The sequence below is a fragment of the Gopherus evgoodei genome, chromosome 11 (genome assembly GCF_007399415.2).
Source record: "Gopherus evgoodei ecotype Sinaloan lineage chromosome 11, rGopEvg1_v1.p, whole genome shotgun sequence".
Classification (NCBI taxonomy): Eukaryota; Metazoa; Chordata; order Testudines; family Testudinidae; genus Gopherus; species Gopherus evgoodei.
Genome location: NC_044332.1, coordinates 20746213 through 20766632, shown reverse-complemented (window position 1 = coordinate 20766632; position 20420 = coordinate 20746213). Strand labels below are relative to the sequence as shown.

The following is a 20420-nucleotide window of genomic DNA, read 5'->3' as shown; positions in this document are numbered from 1 at the left end:
ACAAAATTGTTGACCTAAAATAGGTCAACGTACAGCCACCACATTAATTGCTGCAGTTTTTCATATCCACACTAGCCCTCCTGTCGGTGGTGCCTGTCCTCACTTGGAGTGCTTGCCCTGATTTAAGGCGGCAGTGTGAGGGGTTGATAGCCTGAGCTATCAGGCCTGCACGGGGCTCGCTGGTGGATTCCCCCTTTCTCCAGGGCTGATAGGCTCATCGCTGGAGCCCTCCAACAGTGAGGTGTCAGCCATGAGCCCAGCACTCTCAGCTGTGGGGTGGCTCCAGCTGTGAGCCTGATGTGAGGCTGACAGGCAATGTAAGTAATGCATTGTCCATGTAAACACTGTATCTCCCTAACTACATTGACCTAAGTGCTATGCCTCTTGTGGAAATGGAGTTATTAGGTCAGGGTAGTGGGCAAGTTACATTGGCAGGAGAAACATTGTAGTGTTGACCAGGCCTTAGTGCACTGCAAATTAAGTGAACGCAGAAGACGGTGGAGTAGTATAACTGATCTCAACCCACCTCTTCCCCCTAAAGGATTTCTTTTTTGGACAGCAAGCTGAAATATCAATCTGTTAACCAAGTGTAACATCTTCAAATTTTACTCTTGAGGCTATATTGGGGTGGATGCGTTGTACTGCAAAGAGGGGGAGCTCTGTTTTAGAAGTAGCCTCTTTCATAGAGACCCTCAAGTTCCTTGAGGAAGAAAGTGTCGTTTTGTATTTTCCCACCAGTGGTAGTGCCCCTGATCAGCTGGTGTGTTCACAAAGGAGTAGTAAGTTTGAGAGAGAGAGAATGCAGATGTTCAGAGAGGGCCTGCCTTTATTGGGGGGGTGAAAAACAATGCAATATCTGTGTTCCTGCTGCAAGTAAAACGCTGTTAACATGGTCAGATATTGGTGGGGCAGAACTAGAGAGAAAATGGTAAGTAGTGGTCAGAGACTGGATGGCTAAGAGCTAGCCCATTGACTCCATTAACATCAGCTTTCGGGCAGGACACACCATAAAAAGTGGGGTCAGGATTTCTATACCGAACAATAATCCCAAACATCTTTCAACACTGGTTTAATGATTCCGTTTTTTGTCCACAGGTCCTGGATGAGAAAAAACTTCAGGAAGTTGACAGTTTATGGAGAGAATTTGAAACACCTGAAAAAGCAAATAAAATGTAAGTAGTTGAAGGGCTGGCAGCCTGGCTTTGGAAGATGACTGCATGTTCAGATCAAGGGGCAAGGTCCTGCTTTGTTTTTCAGCATAGTTCACAGCTTTTAAATATTAGAAGAACGATCTGACCCAAGAACAAGGGATGGGAGATCCAGTGGAACTGAAAAGTGAGAAATTCAGAACTGATAAAAGGAAATGCTTTTCCTCACAATGTGTAATTAAACTGTGAAAGTCATAGCCACATGAAGGCGTTGGAGCTGAAAACTTAACATTCTGAAAGGGAGTGGACGTTTATATGAATATAAAGAATATTCTGAGTTTGACAAACTTTTGGAAGGTATGTTAAACTTCTGTCTTCAGGGATTAAGCTAGTCTCAGTGTTAGAGGTCAGGGTGAAAGCTAACATGGGTGAGTGTGGCTGTGGCAGAGTATCCTACGTCTGCCCACGGCAGGCTTTTTACACCTTCCTCTGAAATGTCTGATGCTGACGACTGTCAGACAGGATACTAGCCTAAATGGACTTTGGTCTGATTCAGTTATAAAATTCCGATGTTTCTGAAAAGATGTTTGTCTCACTCAGCCTTGCAGCATAAGCCTTGAGCTGCTGTTGGAGATGACGCACATGCAATTTAGTAAGTTAAGAGAGGGTAGCTTTTATCTGTGACCTTGCTTCTGTTACAGATAATACAGCTTTTTCTGACAGATTAATCAGAATTGGACTAGTCAAATATCTGGGTCTGGAGATAATTGTCCTGGGTCGGGATGGCTTCTTAAGCACAACTCTGTAGATAAACGAGAGGAAGATTACACCAGGAGGAGGAAGTTGGGCCTGGGGAGGTGACACAGCTGATGTAGCTGGGAACTGTCCATAGGCTACTTGGACCTGGTAAACTGATGGAGAATAGAAAATCCTTCCATACACACATGAATGTAAGTCAGTGTTCTCATACCCTTTCTCCAGAGCCAGTGGTATGCATTTAGTGTGCCTGTTTGCCACCCCTTGCTTTTCAGCCTCAAGTATATTCTTGGTGCATGCTCCCAGCATGGCTGTTCTCAATTTCTCACCCAGAAGGGCAGAGTTTCCCCAGATGTCTGCTCATGTGGAGGGGCACAGAGGAGTCGGACACCGTGGATTCTGGCTCACACGTAGGAAGGGAAAATGTGGGGCCATCTTGTGTTCTCACCCCATATCCTTCCCACTTGCTCTGCCACCCATTTATTCCTGCCCCATTATTCTCTCTCCCCTCTCTGCAGTCCCAGACTCCTTATCCCATAATTCCCCATCCAAGCAAACATTTGTAGGTACAATTTTTCTTTTAAAAAATGGTTTGAGGACCTTCTGAATTTTCTGCTATACTCAGATTGTTTTCTCCAAATTAAAAAAACAAAACAGAAAACACAGATTGTAGGTCCATGCCTTCATTTCCCCCCAGTTTTCATCACGGCCAAATTAAAACGTCCAGTGCCAGGGTGTTGCTCAGGTTTGATGGCCGTAATACATCCCCTTGACTCATACAGGTTTTGTGAGTCCTTGTTTGCACATGTGCAGTGTAATCCATTTGGCTTTTGTGAGTGTTAGGAAAGTGCCTATCTGAAGAGACAAACTTTTTCATATGCTATTTTCAATATTGCTCCTCCAAGGGGTAGTGGTGCCGTGCAAAAGCAAAACAGAAAAAAAGTAAAATCTGTTAACTTTAAGAAAAGTTGTTTTGGGGGGCCTGTAGCTCAGGAATCCCTTGGTCAAATGACCCCAAATTTGGATATCTGCCCTGTGCCCTCATGAGAGTCTGTACATTTCAAGGAAATCCAAGTATGCAAAACAAAAAGATGGCCTCATGTTTTTTTCAAATTTTTTGTATGTATTTTTTCATTAGAAATATTAGATCTTGATTTCTCACCTCTTCAGAGGTCTCTAGCAAGATCTTTGGGAGACTTGGGTGATGAAATAACGGGTCTGAAAGCTGATCTACAATTCCAAGACTTGGACTCTCTTTCCCTTCATTTGGAGGTTGGGAGATCTGAAAATCAAACTTTAGCCTCCTGTGATGTTCTGGGGAAGTAGGGACCTGTTATTTATGATGGGAGTTTGGGAAGTTAAGACAGATGCTATGCATCATAAAGGAAGAAGAAGGACAGGGCTACTCTATTGTAAACTTGAATATAAAAATAAATTTCCTTTCTCCTAGAGTGAAGTTGAAACACTTTGAAAAGTTTCAGGACACAACAGAAGCCCTTGCTGGTAAGTAAAGTTGAGAAAGTTAACTCTAAACTTTGCAGCTTGGTTCTTTCTGAAAAGAACCAATCGCATACTTTCATTATATGCCCCATACTGTCCTCTCACCCTCGTATTATTTCTTCATTGTTTATCCTTTAGATTACAGGTGCTTCAGAACAAAGAATGTAAGTATTTGTTTTCTCAGGCAGCTGGACACTAGATAAAAATATTGATCTCTAGCTATTTGCTCCTGTGTTTATGGTCATGAGTGCACAAATCAGTAGTGAACAGAACCCTGTTGTCAGTGATGCATTGGTTAATACTGAATTCTAATGATTTCATTCAACATTTCGTCACTACCACTGAGACAACAGATAAAATGCTAGTAATAGATACTTTAGGGCTGTTTACTCTGCGCTTCATGGAGATGTATCATGGATATGTTTGTGTATTCGATAAATGCCTGTTTATCTTAAGATCCTGAATTCCTGAATTATTTGTAATCACATGCAAAACCTGCCACTTGAGTGATTCGTAGGAATTAAGCACAAAAGCATTGTAAGCTCTGAATAATCTGAACTGAAGTGATAGAAGAACATAGGCTCATAGTTATTTAGGGGTAGCCTGATTCCTGTTCTTGAATGGAGTGTTTTTGTGTCTCCATAACAGTAAAATTAGTTGATAAATGTCAAATGTAACATTTTGGCCAAACAACAGGTCTCACTGCATTAGAGTTGTTGGGATCACAAGTATAAAAACAAAACAAGGAAAGTACAGGAAAGGAGACCACCTTTGAATATGGGATAATGAAATCATAACTGAGATGGAAATTACTGTTTTTTCCCACCTACATTTGTGCCTGCTGTCTAGGGTGAGTTTGGCCTTGTTATAGCACTGAGTGCCAGGAATTTCTGGGTTCTGTTACTGTGATACAGAAGAAGCTCTGACTTGGGCAAATCACCTGGTTTCTCTGCCTCAGTTGAGGAATCTGTGAAATCAAGGATACTTAAATTACCCAGCTCACATGCTTGTTGCTAGGATGGATTTGTAAATTGTTTTGAAGATAATTGATATGTAGCTAAGCATTATTTAAATATCAAATGGTTTGAGAACTATCTGTCAGATTTAAAGTTACATAGCTAATGTCCCAAATAGCAAGAGTGAGAGGGCATTTATCACAGCAGTTATATTTGTTCTTCTGTTTCTTCTTTTCAGGATTTTTGAAATAATGGGTCACTGGGTTCTGCTTCACACTCCAGGCTGGAAATGTACCAATCCCAGAAGGTCAGTGGAGCGTGGAGTTAACTTGTCAAGGGAATTGCATAAGTGGCCTCTTAAAATATGTCATGTGGATTTGTGACGCTTTTACAGATTTATTTATACTTCAAAATAAAGATTCTTTTAAAACTCCTCAGATCCACATCACATACCTTAAAAAGGGCTGTGTCTGACTTCTGCCATCCCCACAAGTTGACTTCATGCTTCAGTGGGCTTTCATGAATTTTTCATCATCATCATCACAGGGTATATATAGGACTATTGCCTGTGGTGGGAGCTAGTGATGTATGACTTCAGGGGGTCTGAAAAGGGATTGGGTAACTCAATTATATGCTAAATCTTCTTAAAGTTGCTTCTGGGGATGTTCAGTACATCTCTAAAATTGGTGGACTGTTATCTTTTACAAAGTTGGCAGAACTAAGAGTTAATCCTGGTGATTTTCCAATATAGGGAGGAGGGAAAAATTAGAGCAGAAGTATTCTCAAATTAAGAACAGCAAATGTGCTAACATTTTACAACATTCATTTAAACAACTTCAGGGTCAAACAATTTCAACTGCAATTTTGGTTAGTATAGTAGCTTGCAGAGGTGTGAATGTAAATGTACAGCCTGGTGTATCAAGTTGGACATGGTATTTTGAGTACCTGTTAGATTTTAGAAAGTTCTGTTTGTTTATTTAGCGGCATCTTCATTCTCTTCTGCTCTCTACAGCATCCACAGCTCTGGTAGAGGGCAAGCTCAGCAAGAACTTGAAGAAAATTCTAAAGAAGATAGTGGCAAAAGATGCCCATGAACAGTTGGCCATAGCAGATGCCAAACTCGGCGGTGTCATAAAGGTGAAAACTGACTTTGCTTCTCTAATTTGATTTTATTCTGCTGAGATGTTATAAAGAGGGACCTCTGTATTCTGTGGTCCTGTAGCCATGGATTGTGCTGCAGATTATGAGGTTTCGTTAGAAAAAGTTTCTAGTTCAGAGCTGGAAAGGGAAACTTTCAGATGTGAGCTGACTATAAGCTGATAGGATGTTTGCTCTGCAGCTGGATAGCCTTGAAACTGCACTCAGGTGTGCACACTTCTTGTTGTCTCAGTGGGGTATCAACTGTGAAAGCAGATAGCAAAAATATAAACTTTGTTGCCCTACTGATCTTATTTATAGAAACATCCAGTTGATGTGCTTATTCACTGTTGGTTGCTTTGGCAAGTGAGGCAGCTGCTTATTATAAGGGTCGCCGGGAGTTTACATTCCCAATGACCCCCAAACATGTGCATGTATTCTCCAGCCCTTGTCTGAAAGGGGGGAAGTATAGAGAAGATGCATTAGGTTTATATTCTAAATCCTCGCTTATCTCCGAGATGTCGAAACCCCACCATCTCACATTCCTTCCTCGGAACCAGAGCCAGCTACCAAACCTTCTGCTTCCTACTGTGACCTGTTCAATGGCACAGTTGTGGGTTGTTGATAGAAAAATCTGCATAAATCTGTGCAGTAGAGAACTAATTAATTACGAAATCCTGGTGTTGCCCCAGATCTTAGGGGCAGAGTACACAGGGCCTTACTTACAAGTCTTGTTGCTCTTAATACCCGAATGTTAAAGTGAAAAATATGTATGATTATTACAGTGCTAGAAATCCAGATGTTTATTACCCGTGAAGGTTGTCACTGCTTCTGACTTTTTTTTGCCTGTCATAAATGGGTAACAAGTATACCTTAGTAGGAGAAAAACTATAAATATAGTAGTATTGAAAAAGAATTAGTAAGAGGATTTAATTAACTTGGTTAACACCTAATATTCACCTTATTTTTATAGGACAAGCTGAACTTAAGTTGTATTCATAGCCCAATGGTTACTGAACTGATGAGAGGAATTCGTTCTCAAATCGAGGGGCTTATCACTGGCCTTCCATCACGGGAAATGGCAGCTATGTGTTTAGGATTGGCACATAGGTGAGTTACCATTGAAGCTGTAGTTCAGTACTTTCCACCATCTTTATTCCATTCCTGCATCCTTGGACACCCCAAACTCTGTTTGGTATCAGCGGGAGTCTGGGGTGTGAAATGAATGCAGGGTTAGGCCCAAAGTCTAAGCACATTAATTTTGGTAAATCTTGCTCTAGAAGCAATCTCTTAAAAAGTTCATTGTGCTTAGCACCACAAGTTCAAGTCAGACCTCTCAATATTTGCTGTAGTGTTAACCTGAGTTGAGTAGTTTCTTCTTGTATATTATATACGTAATGGAATAGTATCTTTAAAATGCAGTCATTAGCAATATGAAAATGACTTTTACATTAATTCATCACCACTGAGGTATCTGATACTTCAGTGCTTAATGGAAATGTTGGACTCAGTGTTTCATGGATATATAATTTATATCTCCATGTACATATCGCTGTGGTACATATTATAAACATTAAATAAAGGCAGTGTTCTCGACTATAGATTTAAGCAGAGCAGTAGCTCTGCACACAGCCATGACACGTACACAATTAGGTGCTAGAAACTTGAGCTTCAATCCAGACTCTGAGATGAACTCACTGCATGGCCTTGGGCAAGTGGCTGAACCTTTCTCATTTATTCTTCTAAAATGGAGATTGTTACCTTCCTTGCTGGGGTAATTGAGAGGATTAATGTTTGTGCAGCTTTTTGAAGATATAAATCTTGATTTATATATATATACATGCAGAGTTTCATTTTGGCATAATCCAAATGTGTGGTGCAAGATCCTAGAATGTATTTTAAAAGTATAGCTATTGGGCTTGTGCTGAAATGAAGTTAGAAGGACGAGGGAAGTTTGTTATTTCTTTACAGTCATACTCCTGAGTTTCACTACTCTATAGACAGAGTTTCCGGTGGATCAATCCCAACCACTGCAAAACAGGAAATACTTGCTCTATTTGTTCTTGTGAAGAAATTTGCAAAAAGTAATGAACGGCAAATTTCCTGCCACTCTGTGCATGTAGACTATGCAGAGGGACAGCCAACCAGCCATGCTTCTCCTTTCTGGTGCCTTGGTTCAGCCCATCATAATGGGTACTGTGTGTGCTGCAGTTGTTATGGGACCAACTAGCAGCAGTGCTTCTCCAAACTTCCCATTACATCCAGCAGAGGCCAGTCCTTGGCTTTAAATTAAACAAGTGTGAATGAGCCTACAGCTGGACTCATTCATGCAAAATAAAACAGGGGGAGAAGGTTTTTTGCAGTGGAATGCCAAGGGTGCAGCTAATAACGATATCTTTGTTTTTAGCCTCTCCCGGTACAAGCTGAAATTCAGCCCAGACAAAGTAGATACAATGATTGTCCAAGCAATCTGTAAGTATATTCAGAATTTCATCTTTAAGTATTCTGCTTTTATCAGTTATTAAAATGTGCCCTTTTCAAGATTTTTGCTGGTGTTTTAGTATAACAGGGCAGTTTGAATTAACCCAGCAGAAGTTTTAAAAACTATTGCTTATGAAAGATGTTACTGTAATTTAAATATCAAATAGTCGGAGACGGTGGTATTAAAAGATGAAGACCTTTAGTCATCCAGAAAACAGCTATAGCAGCTGCAATGAGAGTTCAAGCCTCCTAGTGTGACTCGCTCTCACTAGTGATATGAAGTTAATTGTTCCCCTCAGAGTTTGTTCCGTGGTACCTCTGCTGTGGATGCCATTTGTGGTGGTAGCTTGTGTGAAGTGAACTAAGACTGCAGTGCAGTAACAGTTTTAAAGATGCGTGAGTAGTACAGTACCATGTTCTGCATCCTGGCTTTTCTTAAGGGAAACAGACTAAAATTTCTTTGGTAAATGGAAAATAGAATATCCAGACCAATCTTTCCTTTTCCTTGAAGAATGCATGTTATAATGGAGTTGCTCAATCTCAGGGAGTGGTGAATGGAGCAGTTCAGTGCTGCAAATTTCATGCCCTGTTGTCGATTGAATCTTGTTGAGCTGAAAATGATGATTGAATTCACCATTTCATCACTACTGCTGAGACAGCAGATAGGCATGTCCGTATTGCATTACAAGAAAATGCTTGTAGCCTTGGGGCTTTGTAACAGTATGTGCAGTGGGTGTTCTACCCTGATGTAATAGAAATAAGCTTATAGCTGATATCTGCAGCACTGGAGTAGACCGCCTATTGCATTAGTTCTAGGTATGTTTATGTTTTAAATAAACTTAAAGGGTAATTACAGCTGAAAAGAATTTTCAGTTTTTCATTATTGCATTTTTTGGGGGGTTGCTATGTAGTCTCTTCACACTTAACTCAAACACAAATTGTAACTTAGATTTCATGTGGAGGTGGGCATACTTAGTTTACTATCCATGTGCAGTAACTTTAACATAGTGTATCACCTGCACACTGTTTGTATCTACATCTGGTTGTACAGTGCCTCACACAGCAGGGCCCCAATCCTGATCTGGGCCTCAGGGTGCTACTGTAACTTAAATATCAAATAGTTGGACAGGGTGGCTTTTGACATCTGCATCCTGTTTAAAGAAAAAAAATGGATTAGAGGGCTAAGATTTACACCTGAGACACAATCCTGCCAGAAAGTCACACATCCGCCATCTGGAATGGAAGACTTGGAACTCCCACATAGGCAAACTGCTGCTCTTGGTTTGCAGGAAACTGTTCACATGCAATATATTCAGTGTATGACATGTGGAAGAGGCCCATCATTTGAGTGGCAGGTCTCTGTGATGAAACCTCAGGCGTTACCATCATGTTAACTAATGGTTCTCTTACATTATTGTGAAGATGATAAAAGTTTGGCTTAAAGAAGAGTTTTGACAAAATGAACAAAACAATTCAAAATAAAAACTCATCCTTGTGCCTGTCCTTGTGCTCATATGGGATTATTCACTGCCCGAACACTGCAAAACCTAGGTGAATTGGGATGAGTTAAGAATAGAATGTTAGTCATAACCCTAATTTCCCTATGTGTTGGATGTTTAAATTGAACCTTTCCTGGTTGCAGCTACCTATGGGAAACACTTTAGCACCAGTTAAACTTTCAGAAAATCTGTTCCAAAGTGGCTTTGTACAGAAGATCCATAGCATGTATGTTGCCCAGTAATAAAATTAACAGTGGAATCATTGAGTGGAGAAAAGATTTGAAGGCTTTTCATCAAACTGGGCATTACTAGGAGGTAACTTTCAATTTCTGAGGCTTGTTTCTGTGGAAGATAAAACAGCTCTCTTTAAGATGCAGGGTTGCATTAGCATCCTTAATTCTGGCATGTCCTGACTTTTGAGTGTTTGACTATGCATCCTTAATGTTCTTTTAACGTAGTGTGTAATTTGATCTGTTTTGTTTGCAAAGTACGTTTCTTCACTGAAACAAATCCTTCAATGATTTTAAAATAAAATGACAACCAACCTTGTCATAGTACATTGGTGTTTGTATTTGTGCGAAGGAAACATTGTGGAAAATACCTTGATATTCCCCTTTGCAGCGTTCATTACGTCTGACTTTAAAATGTTCCCCTTTAGACTATACTTTTTTTTTAACATGTCTGTCCTGTCTGCAGCCCTTCTTGACGACCTAGATAAAGAGCTGAATAACTATATCATGCGCTGTAGGGAATGGTATGGCTGGCACTTCCCTGAACTAGGCAAAATCGTCGCAGATAACCTAACATACTGTAAATGTGTGCGGAAAGTTGGTGAGTAACAATTTTGAGCATGCATGGGAGACTGAGTATTAGTATGATTCGCAACTTAATAACGCATTGTGGGACAGATTTCCTGCTGTTCACTAATGTGTAGGCCATTTCACCTGTTCACAATCCTGTATCCTCACAGTGACATTCTAGAAAATGCTTCTGTGGGAAATTGATGTTAGGGAAGTAATATAACTTGGCAGTAGTTTGTTGTAATCTAGCACTTGGAAACAAGGAGAGCTTGCACTGGCCAGCTTTCCTGGGGCCACTAGCAAGTGCTGTGTAGACAACCATTGGTCCACAGACCATGGTTTGGGAATTACCGGTGAAAACTGATATAGAGAGAGAGATGTTTAGTGTTTTTTGGTGTTCCCTGTCACCAGAGCTGTCTTATATTTACTCCTTGGAACAGAAATAACATTGGGTTTAATCTTGTGAACATCTGCATTTCAACATGTAGGCATGTTTTTTTTTCCTATTGATTTGTACAGTGATATGGTAGCTTTGCAGTTCGGAGAGGAACTTCATTGTTTTTCGTAGGTCATGTTTTCTTTATTTTTTGTTGCTCTCTTCTGGGCTTTCTCCAATTTGTCCACATCTTGGCATCATAATTTAATAAAGAACTGGACAAACAATACTCCAGTTGAGGCCTTATCAGTAGAATGGAAGAATTACTTCTCCTGCCTTGCTTACAACACTCCTTCTAATACATCTCAGAATGCTTCCTTTTTAGCAATAGTATTACGTGATTGTCTCATGTTTTGTTTGTGATCCACTAGAACCACCTAGATCGTTTTCTGCAGTACTCTTTCCTAGGCAGTCGTTTTCTCTTTTGTATCTGTGTAATTGATTATTCCTCCCTAATGGGTAGGTGTTTCCATGTTGACACAGTTGGCTCTTACCTCTTTATACTCTCTCTGTTTTTGATTTACGTGATCATCTTTCTCCTTTTCTTCCCACCTTCAATCTTGTCCCGCAGGAGACAGAAGAAACTTTTCTACCTCTGACCTCTCAGAAGTCCTGCCGGAGGAGATTGAGGATGATGTGAAGGCTGCTGCAGAGATCTCCATGGGGACAGAAGTATCAGAAGAAGACATAAACAATATACTGCATCTCTGTGATCAGGTGTATATATACATTTAGAGTTTTAATTTAAGATGTGTAGCAATGTGGGCAGCTGTTTTCCTAAGGAGCAGTTTTCCTATGGTTGCTCCAGCACACTTTCTTAATGGCAGTGATGATACCTGTATTGTTGCTCGCCTGATGTACAAACATGAGGGTGCACAGTCACTACCTCATCTGATGCCATCTTGGATTGCTGACATGGAGGGGAGACGGAGGTTATTGGGTATGATTGTGAGAGGAAAGCTAACATATATTAATTAAAAAGTGCTCGGAGATCCTTAGAAAGAAGGATACTATGTAATTTCTACATTTATATAGCCCCTTTCGTCTCCGTTTCAAAATGTTTTATAAAAGTGTAGTGCTAGCCCCATTTTGTAGATGGAAAACTGAGGCCAAGAGGATTACTCTTGCTTCCATTCTCATAAAAGATAAAACTCCCATTTCAGTGGTGCAGGGTCAGAGTATTTGTTACTTACCCAAGCCAACACAGTCAGTGACAGTGGTAGGATGAGTAGTAGAGAGTTCCTGGCTCTTAATCCCAAACTCAGTCTGCTGTATCACGCTGACAGCCCACTGATGTGCTTTAATTTTTTGTGTCTAACATGCTTTGAAGTAAAGAATATCCCATTTTAAGAGAATGGTTACAAATATTTGTGTTAAAACGGAATGTTCCAGGTTTTGTATTACAGAAAATAGCCTCAGTAATTGTCCTTCACTGTACTTGGCATATTGGGGTTTTACTGATAGTAGCAGCATAGTGAAGAGACATACAAATCCTGTGCATTGTATTCGTGTGAAGCTGCCCATATAAAGCTTTCAGGTAAACCTCACTTTTGGCTGTTAGGATTTCACATCGTGTAACATTTCTGTCTGCTATAATTCACTCTGACATTATACATTTGAATTATACAATTGTAATTCAGTAATACAGTTACAAATTCACTAACAGCCTCCTGACGGTAATCCTTGGTGTTTGACACACACATGAACGCTTTTACAGTTGGTTGTAAGCTATTAGATTCCTTTAAGCTGATCTTCCGATGTGTCTGTGCCAGGTGATTGAGATCTCACAGTATCGAACACAGCTGTATGACTATCTCAAGAACAGAATGATGGCCATTGCACCTAACCTCACTGTTATGGTCGGGGAATTAGTTGGAGCGAGGCTTATTGCTCATGCAGGTAGGTCACCTTGATCAGTATATAGCAAGTTAGATGTGAACTGGCTTCACGAGATAAGTTCATCAACAGCTTTCCCTAAAGACCTGCTCAGTTGAAAGCATTGCGCTAAGTTCTTGGTGTAAAACATTTTGATGAAAACCAGAAGAACCTAGTGTGGTGTCAGAATATTGGCACGAGCACAGAAGTAGTCAATGATGATTCATTTTTCAGTTTGCCTGACTTCTTTTCAGAATATGAGGGCAACATAAGTCACTACCTCTTCTGAGACGTTTTCTGAGCCTGTTGCCAACAGTTTGGTCACATCTGAGTTAATCTGTTAGGAGGTTGGGCTTTAGCTGATGTCAGACTGACTTGAAAAGTGTTAGGTTTATCTCACCTTCTCAAAGTGTAGTGCTAGCTACAGATTGTGCTGTCAGCATTCTTACTGCAGAGTACAGTCAGCACTACCAATTAATCCAGTGGGATGTTTTGTGTCAAGTCAGTCTTCCCACCTCCTTTCCAAATGAAACCTGGAGATACAGAATTGGTCTTAAGCATTGTTACTTAAGTAGCAGAGGATCAACACCACTTCCCCTCCTCAAAATTTATGTAAATAATCTTGTAAATCCTCCACCATCAAAGCTTGAAACTTGTCTCCTACCTTCACTCATTTCCTAATATTGGTCTCAGACTTGTAACGGTGTGTCCACACGGCAATAAAATACCGGTGGCTGGCCTAGGTCTACTGACTCGAGCTTGTGCGGGGGTCAGGCTGCGGGGCTATAAAATTACAGTGTAGAGGTTTGGGCTTAGCTGGAGCCTGGGTGCTGGGACCCATGGGATTTCAGAGCCCAGGTTCTAGCCCGAGCCTGAACATCTGTGCAGCTGTTTTATAGCCCAGCAGCCCAAGTTGGCTGACCCAGGCCAGCTACTGGTATTTTATTTGCACATAGGCATACTGTAGGCTGTTGATATTCTGATTAAACTAATAAGGCTGTGACTTTTTCTGCCCTAGGTTCCCTTTTGAATCTGGCTAAACACCCAGCTTCCACTGTTCAGATTTTGGGTGCTGAAAAAGCACTTTTTAGAGCCCTGAAGACTAAACGAGACACGCCCAAGTTTGGCCTGATTTATCATGCTTCCCTTGTGGGACAAACTGCTGCAAAAAACAAAGGAAAGGTGAGTTATTGAAATTATTTATCTTGGTAATAAGCTTTTTCTGATGCAGTTGAATGTCTGGAGATTAGATGGATAACTTTAGAGTTTTGATAGGGATTTTTCCACTGCTTGCTATACTACTTTCTTTTGTGATGGTGTGCAGAATACCACGGCACCACAGATCTTGCAATCAGCTGTCACTTTCTTTCCTATTAGAAAAAGGAACAGGGTTGTCAGTGCAAAAGTCTGAGTGATAACTTGAGTGACAAAATCCTGCTGGATTATTTGATTAGCACTGGGAATCAAACTTTCTTAAAACAGGTTAAATATCTTTGTTAGTAAAATACATGGAGATAACATTAAGCTTCCTCCATTTCAGAGGAGGAAATCTGTGAAATCATAGGCTTCTATTCCATATTGGAACTAACAGCTTATATTTAAAGGATATGAGGAATTTTAAAGGTGTTTTTTGTAACATGACTTTGAACATGTGTTCACATTGAGGAAAAAGTTCTTCAATCGGTTTTTAAAGGCAAATTGCTTCCTGTGTATATGTCAAGTTGGCCTGATGTGTGAAGGGTGAATGGTGAAGTAAAGTTACCATATAAAAAAATTTTAACACTGAAGTAACTACCTTGTGTCCAATCTTAGCATTTAACGCTCACCTCTTTTTCCAGATCTCTCGAATGCTAGCAGCCAAAACTGCATTGACTATTCGTTATGATGCCCTTGGAGAAGACTCCAGTGCTGAAATGGGAGCTGAGAACAGATTAAAAGTAGAGACTAGGCTGAGACACTTGGAAGAGAAAGGGGTGAGCCTGGGATGCAGTGGTGAAAAGATAATTAAATTAAAGATATCCAGGAGAGAGGAGATTTTCATTTTGTTTTTTGTTTTTGTGAGGGGTGTGGTTCTGAGAATGCACTTCTCCCAATTTCTCTTTCCTGCATAAGATTGTGGTGCTTTCCCTTGCCATACTTTTCCCTGGCCTAGACTGGGACAGACAGACACGGTGGAGCCCGGGGGGAGACTTCAGGGTGAGCCCATCCGTGCATTCCTAGGCCACCACTTGCATTAGCTTTCCCTCATTCCATATCTACATTTAGATGTCAGTGTGAAACCTCAGTTCTGATCCAGGAGCATGAGTGAGATCCAGACTTATGTTCCACTGACATGGATGCTGCGGTTGCTTGATATTTTGTGGCATTTCTGTGTCTGGGAAGTAAGCTCTCTGGAGCTTCAAGGATTCTTCCACCCACTTTAGTCAACAATATGTGTAGTCCACAAGAGCTCCCTCTGGAGCCAGTAAACAGAGAGCCTTTGTCACCCAAAGAGGATGCAAAGTGCTCCATTCTTCTCCCATCACCACGTACTAAGCATCCTGCTGCCCCACACCAGTATTGCATCTGTCTACATAATATCATTGCCCTCTTCTGGGTGGAGTATCCACCCTGCTCCAAGTAAGTGGTCCTGTTTAGCTCCAGTGGCTGCAGCCTTTAAAGCTTAGACATTCTACTACACAAGCTTTAGTATTGAGATTTCTTGTAAATTACAAAAAGGGATCTGCTCTTCGTGAACCTTGAACGGGTTAGAAATACAGTGCACATAACACCTACGTTTCTAAATCCAAATTAAGACCCCTCTCACGAGTTTGCCCCAAAAAGTAGATATTGTTTAGTTATAATTCGCTGGCAGCTGAGAGCATGTCTTTTTTGCAAGGCGTTGCATGCCTGTCTTTGCAGTTTTAATTCCTTTCAAGGGCTGTAGAGTTAGTTCTAAATTGTTTTCGTTATGAGTAATTTGTTTTTCATTTCTAAATTTTTATCCTAGATAAGAAGAATAAGTGGCACAGGAAAGGCCTTGGCCAGGGCAGACAAATATCAGCACAGGAGGTGGGTAGTTTTCTGTTTAGCTTGGCAGTGTATAACTTTATTTTTATCACCCTGAGACTTGGGTTTTGATCTCTGACTTCAGTTCCAGGAAACGTTTTTCATGCACTTAAATACTGGCAACATGCCCGTTACTAAGTACCACCTACTTTTCTTTCATTTAACACAATTGTGGCAGAGTAAAGCAGGTAGATTAGGGTAACTACCCTGACTTTCTGAGAATGGGTTGCTGAGACATCCTCTGAGAGAACATTGGGTATTAGCATCAGTTGTGAAACTCTGAGGGTCAATGAATAGCTGTTTTGTTTCACGCTGGTCAGAAGTATTTAACATTTTAGAAATACAGGGTTTAGGGAAGTTTTTTCCCCCCATAACACGTTTGAAAGCCACACTAGAAACTTCCTTTGACAGTTTCATTCTAGAAAATGCCAGTCACAAAACTCCCAGGAGAAATCATCAAAAACTTTCAGTGATGTAGATTGGTTCCAGGACGTGATCTGTGGCAGGGTTTTATGTATAGAAAAGCTTTGAAATGGCAGCAGGTGGAGCACAAGTGGCTTTTAGGGTGGAAAGTAGGAAGGTGGTCTGATACATGTATATCCTCAGCGTGTTGACTTGGGGAGTCCTGACTTCCTGATTGGACATGTGTGCAGAACATTTCAGCACTAACAAATGGAGCTCTAGGCTTAAAAGGAGAGCGGACTACAGATACTTTCCAATATGTGTGGTTCAGTTTAGCAGTTAAGAATAGAAAAGGTGAGATGTACATTTTACTACAAATAAACCAGACATTAATATTTCTGAGTTTTCAACAAGATGGCCATTTCTGATAGGAAAGTAGCAGCTTTTCTGATTCTGGTAATGTGGGAGACAGATTGTAAGTCAGATTCTACCCTACAATAATACAGGTTTGACCATAAAAATAATTTTTGGTGTTGACTATTTCAAGTGTTAAATGTCAGGTCTCTTTATGATGAACTGATATCAAAGTGTCTTGAGGAGCTTCTGTTACAATCTGACATGGACCACCCTGGAATTACTGACAGTGTCGCTCATCTAATTTTTGACCAAGATGGCCATCACCTGTGGGATCAGAAATACCCTTTTCACAGTCTGTATAGGAAGAGAGATGCTTACAGCCACGTGAAGGCTTACATTTACTGCAGAATGGGGGGTAGGTTTTTTCAAAGTTATAAATGTATCAGACTGCTCTTAAAATCAATTGTATGGTATTCTGTAGAGATGGTCCAAACACCCCTTTCTTCCCCCAAAAAGCTTTGCAAGACATTGAACTTTGCTTATCTATAATAGTTCATTGTAGCCCTTTGATCATCAATAGTATTTGTGATGACCAAAAGGAGGATTACTATGGGGGTGCTCTCCTCCTGTCATCACTACTGAAGTAGTATATGCATACCCATAAAATATTCTGATTGTTAGTAGGATCAATATTTAAAACTCCTTTGCTTCAGTAGAAATACTGTTCTTAACTGATGCCAGAGACCGTGCCTGAGCAAGTAGCTGTCATTGGATGGGACAAGCTTTTAGCTGCCGCAGGGTCTGGAACAGATGTTGCGATATTGAAGGAAGTCTGAATTAGAGGAATGAGCAGAGTACTGAGATTGGGGCATGATGATGAGGGTGGCTAGAGTTGGGAAGATTTCAGAAGATGCTGGAACTGAACAAAGGAGGAGTCTCAGGTATGTCTACACTGTGTGTTTTTAAAACGTGGCAGCAAGTCTCAGAAACTGGATCTACAGACTTGGGCATGTGCTATGATGTTAAAAACAGCAGTTTACACGATGCAGCTTGGGTTCTGAACACACCCTCTCTTCACATTTCAGTGGCTGAGCTCCAGTCAAAGCTGAAACGTCTGCGCAGCTGTTTTTAGCACTATAGCATGAGCCCAAGTCTGTAGACCCAGGCTGAGAGACTCACTGCTTTTAAAATGCAATGTAGACATACCTTAAGACACGTGAGAGCAGAATTCCCAAGATGAAAATCAGAATTAGATGTCTAACTGCCTCTTGTGCTTGGCTTGTGCATGCTGTTGAGTAGACTTTTGGAATGCAGGGAATATCTATACTGCATTTTAAAACTTGCAGCAGCGTGTCTCAGTGCCTGGTCTACAGACATAAGTCACATTTGAAAACATAATCCCGGCTATACATACAAAAAGATGGGTCTACAGTAACTGGTACCATTCCCGAAAGATATCTTGGAGTCATTGTGAATAATTCTCTGAAAAAGCTAACGATATTAAGAACCATTAGGAAGGAAAGAAGACAGTAAATATAATGTCACTATATAAATCCATGGTACCCTACACCTTGAATACAGCATGCGGTTGTGGCAGTCTTTTGCAGGGCAAGTACATCCTGTCACCCTGGGGGTGGGGCAGAGGCATGGTAGTTAAATCAATATGGCTGCCTTCAGCTTCTGGGCTGCATGGACCAATGGCCAGCATCAGTGGACTCCCCCTTGTCTGCAGCGCAGTGCTGCCTAATAGCTAGAGCCAGTCAGATACCCCTTGGCTGTAGGTAAGCATGGCCTAATGGCCAGAGTCAGTAGGCAGGGGTTTGGTGGGCTGGCCGCTGGGGTAGGGGCATGCAGGCCCTCCCTACTATACCCAGGTCCCAGCCCAGGGTCCTGGTAATGGCAAATGGGTTTGCCATTAATCAGGCATGGAATCTGCCTGAAACATACCAACTGCTGCAGAGACACCGGCTAGTCTCTCTCTGGGCTACTTCCTACCGCGATTCCTGCAGCTGAAGTCACGGTGTCCTCGTCTCTGGGCTCCTTGGGTAGTGACTGCAATCTCCCTGGGACATCCTCAGGTACCTAGGTACCTGGGTACCTGCCTGGGCCTTGACATTTCCTGCTCCCGTGGTCCTGGATCCTAGCTGCTCCTCAGCTGGAGCTGGCATGGTGCATCCTTCCTCCTTGGTGTTCAGCCCAGACTGAGCTAGGCTGCTCCCTGTTTATACTGCAGCAACAGTTGGAGCATGCCCAGCAGGGTTGAGAGGGCATGGCTGCTTCTGCTAGAGTGCTGCCCCTTCCACTCCAGTGAAGGGCAAGTACGCCCTGCCATATCATCCCATCTCAAAAAAGATGTATTAGAATTGGAAAAGGTACAGAGAAGAGCAACAAAAATTATTACTGGTATGGAACATCCTCCATATGAGGAGATATTAAAGAGACTGAGACTGTTCATCTTAGAAAAGAGATGACTTTTCTAAGAGGGGGTATCAGAGAGGTGTATAAAATCCTGAATGGTGTGGAGAAAGTGAATAAGAAGAATTATTTACCCCTTCACATACAACAAGACCCTGGGGTCACTCAATGCAGTTAATACACAGCAGGTTTCAAACAAAGGGAGGTACTAACTCACACAACACATAGTCAACCTGTGGAACTCGTTTCCAGAGGATTTTGTGAAGGCCAAACTATAGCTGGGTTCAAGAAAGAATTGACTGTTAGCCAAGATGGTCAAGGATGCAACCCCATGCTCTGGATGTCCCTAAGCGTCTGATTGCTAGAAGCTGGGAGTGGACAACAGGGGATGGATCACTTGATAATTGCCCTGTTTTGTTCACTTACTCTGCAGCATCTGGCATTGGCCACTGTTGGAAGACAGGATACTGGGCTAGATTGACTATTGGTCTGACCCAGTATGGCCGTTCTTATGTTATGCTTGTGCACCTGGCCACACTCTCTTGAACGAAACAATTCTTCAGGCTCAACTGTGGAGAGGGCAATATAATGGATGACGTGGTCTCAGACTATAATAGAATTCAAATATTGATTACAATGACCCTTATAATAAAAAGTAAAATTAACCACCTGAACTGGCTTTTCTGGGCAGATGACAGTTGTACTCTGTTTTCAGTGGAGTTGTAGCCTTATTGGTGCCAGGCTATCTTTTACTGGACCAACAGACGTGAAAGAGACCCACTTTTGAGCGACACAGAAAAAGAGCACTATGTAGCTCAAACACTTGTCTCTTTCACCAACAGACGTTGGTCCAGTACAAGATACTACTTGTTTCTCAATTGTACTAGGTGGAATACAGCTCCTGTGTTCGTTTGTTTCTCTGTAAATGGAAACCAGGCCACCAATGATCCTTCACTTGCCGTTAGCTGTGCTGTCTCCACTGAAAATTATACAGTGAGGTGGTGATGGTAGAGAATTGAAAGTGAGCATTTCACCATTGTATCTTATTTACAGTGCTGTTTCTTCCCTTGCAAGTTTGCAACTTAACTTACTCAGTTTTCTTTATTCCAGTGAAGTGAAGGTATATGACCCCTCTGGTGACTCTACACTCCCTGCTGTTCCAAAAAAACGTAAAATTGAAGAGGTGGAAGAAGAGGAGACACAGGTTACAGTGAAAGCAAAGAAGATCAAAGTAGAAATTAAAGGTTGGTTACTGTATTTGTGTCTAACGCATCATTTCATGCGAGCGTTGTATAAAGGGAATTAGAGTGGCATCTGGTGGCCTTTCAGAATACACAACTGTTTTCCATGAGTTTGACATGGTGGTTTTTTAAAATCTTCTTGTGGGCTGAAACTGGACCGCATTTGTTTTATATACATTTCTAAAAGGCCGGTGATGCTCTAAGCATAATATAGAAGAGGTTTTAAAAAAAATAAAATACCAGCCTCAGATGTCTATTACAGAATTTACTTTCTGAGTAGAGTATCAGAGGGGTAGCTGTGTTAGTCTGGATCTGTAAAAGCAGCAAAGAGTCCTGTGGCACCTTATAGACTAACAGAAGTTTCGGAGC

General features: G+C 41.3%; 1 protein-coding gene and 3 non-coding genes across 4 annotated transcripts in view; all 4 read left to right on the top strand.

Moving 5' to 3' along the window:
* Positions 1-20420, top strand: part of NOP58 (NOP58 ribonucleoprotein) — a 34431-nt gene that overhangs the window by 4961 nt on the left and 9050 nt on the right. Inside the window, exons 2-13 of the mRNA XM_030580324.1 lie at positions 1096-1172; positions 3355-3407; positions 5373-5497; positions 6471-6607; positions 7905-7969; positions 10174-10308; positions 11285-11430; positions 12486-12612; positions 13607-13770; positions 14427-14561; positions 15578-15639; positions 19921-20054. Coding sequence (XP_030436184.1) covers positions 1096-1172; positions 3355-3407; positions 5373-5497; positions 6471-6607; positions 7905-7969; positions 10174-10308; positions 11285-11430; positions 12486-12612; positions 13607-13770; positions 14427-14561; positions 15578-15639; positions 19921-20054 — 1360 coding nt within the window. The remainder of the gene's footprint in view (positions 1-1095; positions 1173-3354; positions 3408-5372; positions 5498-6470; positions 6608-7904; positions 7970-10173; positions 10309-11284; positions 11431-12485; positions 12613-13606; positions 13771-14426; positions 14562-15577; positions 15640-19920; positions 20055-20420) is intronic.
* Positions 3675-3761, top strand: LOC115660108. The gene has a single exon (XR_004002750.1). It is a non-coding gene; the product is annotated as a small nucleolar RNA SNORD70 (small nucleolar RNA).
* Positions 11532-11616, top strand: LOC115660112. The gene has a single exon (XR_004002754.1). It is a non-coding gene; the product is annotated as a small nucleolar RNA SNORD11B (small nucleolar RNA).
* LOC115660110 lies at positions 12797-12882 on the top strand. The gene has a single exon (XR_004002752.1). It is a non-coding gene; the product is annotated as a small nucleolar RNA SNORD11 (small nucleolar RNA).